This window comes from Brassica oleracea, chromosome C7, assembly GCF_000695525.1.
Source record: "Brassica oleracea var. oleracea cultivar TO1000 chromosome C7, BOL, whole genome shotgun sequence".
Taxonomy (NCBI): domain Eukaryota; kingdom Viridiplantae; phylum Streptophyta; class Magnoliopsida; order Brassicales; family Brassicaceae; genus Brassica; species Brassica oleracea.
Genome location: NC_027754.1, coordinates 19892008 through 19893088, shown reverse-complemented (window position 1 = coordinate 19893088; position 1081 = coordinate 19892008). Strand labels below are relative to the sequence as shown.

The following is a 1081-nucleotide window of genomic DNA, read 5'->3' as shown; positions in this document are numbered from 1 at the left end:
AAAAGTGGCTTTTGATTAGATAGAAAACAAGATAAGTCCTAATTTTAGGTTTAGAGAGTATTTATAGGACTCCTAAAAACCTAGTGGGCCTAAAAAAAAAGCCTTGGCCATGTTCTCTACTAGTTCCTCTGCCTCTTCCGTAGTTCTTCCCAAAAAAAAATCATTGCTGGCAGTATCAAGCATGTTTTTGCACTGTGGTAGAGCTCCTCTATAGAAGGTGCTAAGCAAACTCTCCTTGGTGAAGCCATGATGTGGGCATTGAGACCAATAGCCCTTGAACCTCTCCCATGCTTCACTGAATCCCTCTAGGTTCTTCTGCTGAAAGCTAGAGATCTCATTCCTGATTTTGACTGTCCTTGAGGTAGAGAAGAACTTCTCTAGGAATGCCCTCTTGCACTCATTCCAAGTTGTGATAGAGTCACTTGGAAGAGCCTTCTCCCATTGATGTGCTTTGTCTCCCAAAGAAAAAGGGAACAACTTCAACTTGAATGCATCTTCAGAAACACCATTGGTCTTGGACAAGCCACAATATTTATCAAACTTGTACAAGTGATCAAAAGGGTCTTCTGCAGCAAGTCCATGATACTTTTTGTTCTCTATGGTGTTAAGCAGCCCTGACTTGATCTCAAAGTTGTTGTTCTCCACAGTTGGTGCTCTGATTCCCAACCTATGACCATGAATGTGAGGTTGATCATAGGCTCCAATGGCTCTAGCTTGGCGTTGTGGATGTTGTGGCCTAAGGTTTGCAGCTCCTTGGACCACTCCATCATGAGGCTGATTCTGATTGTGCTCCATTTCAAACCCAATCTCTGAAAGTGAGCTTGTTTCTCTTCTTCTCTTCTCTTTCTTGCTACCTCCCTCTCAAGTGCAACTATGTCTTCAACTCTTGGAACTAGGCTTGATGAACCTCTGCTCCTCAAGTTCATACACCTGAAATGCAAAGGGAGAGGAAGAAGGAGAAGCAGTAACAAAATAAAAGAAAAATGATTTAGTCTCAAGCAAGTGACTAAACCCCAATGTCACAATCAACTTAGAACTTGGCAACGGCGCCAATTTGATGTTAAGAGTTTTCAAGGCTCCT

At 42.5% G+C, this 1081-nt stretch overlaps 1 protein-coding gene across 1 annotated transcript in view; it reads right to left on the bottom strand.

Annotated features, from left to right (window-relative positions):
• LOC106302790 overlaps positions 1 to 1081 on the bottom strand; it is a 5842-nt gene that overhangs the window by 4239 nt on the left and 522 nt on the right. Inside the window, exon 2 of the mRNA XM_013739223.1 lies at positions 855 to 930. Within this exon, the coding sequence (XP_013594677.1) occupies positions 855 to 930 (76 nt within the window). The remainder of the gene's footprint in view (positions 1 to 854; positions 931 to 1081) is intronic.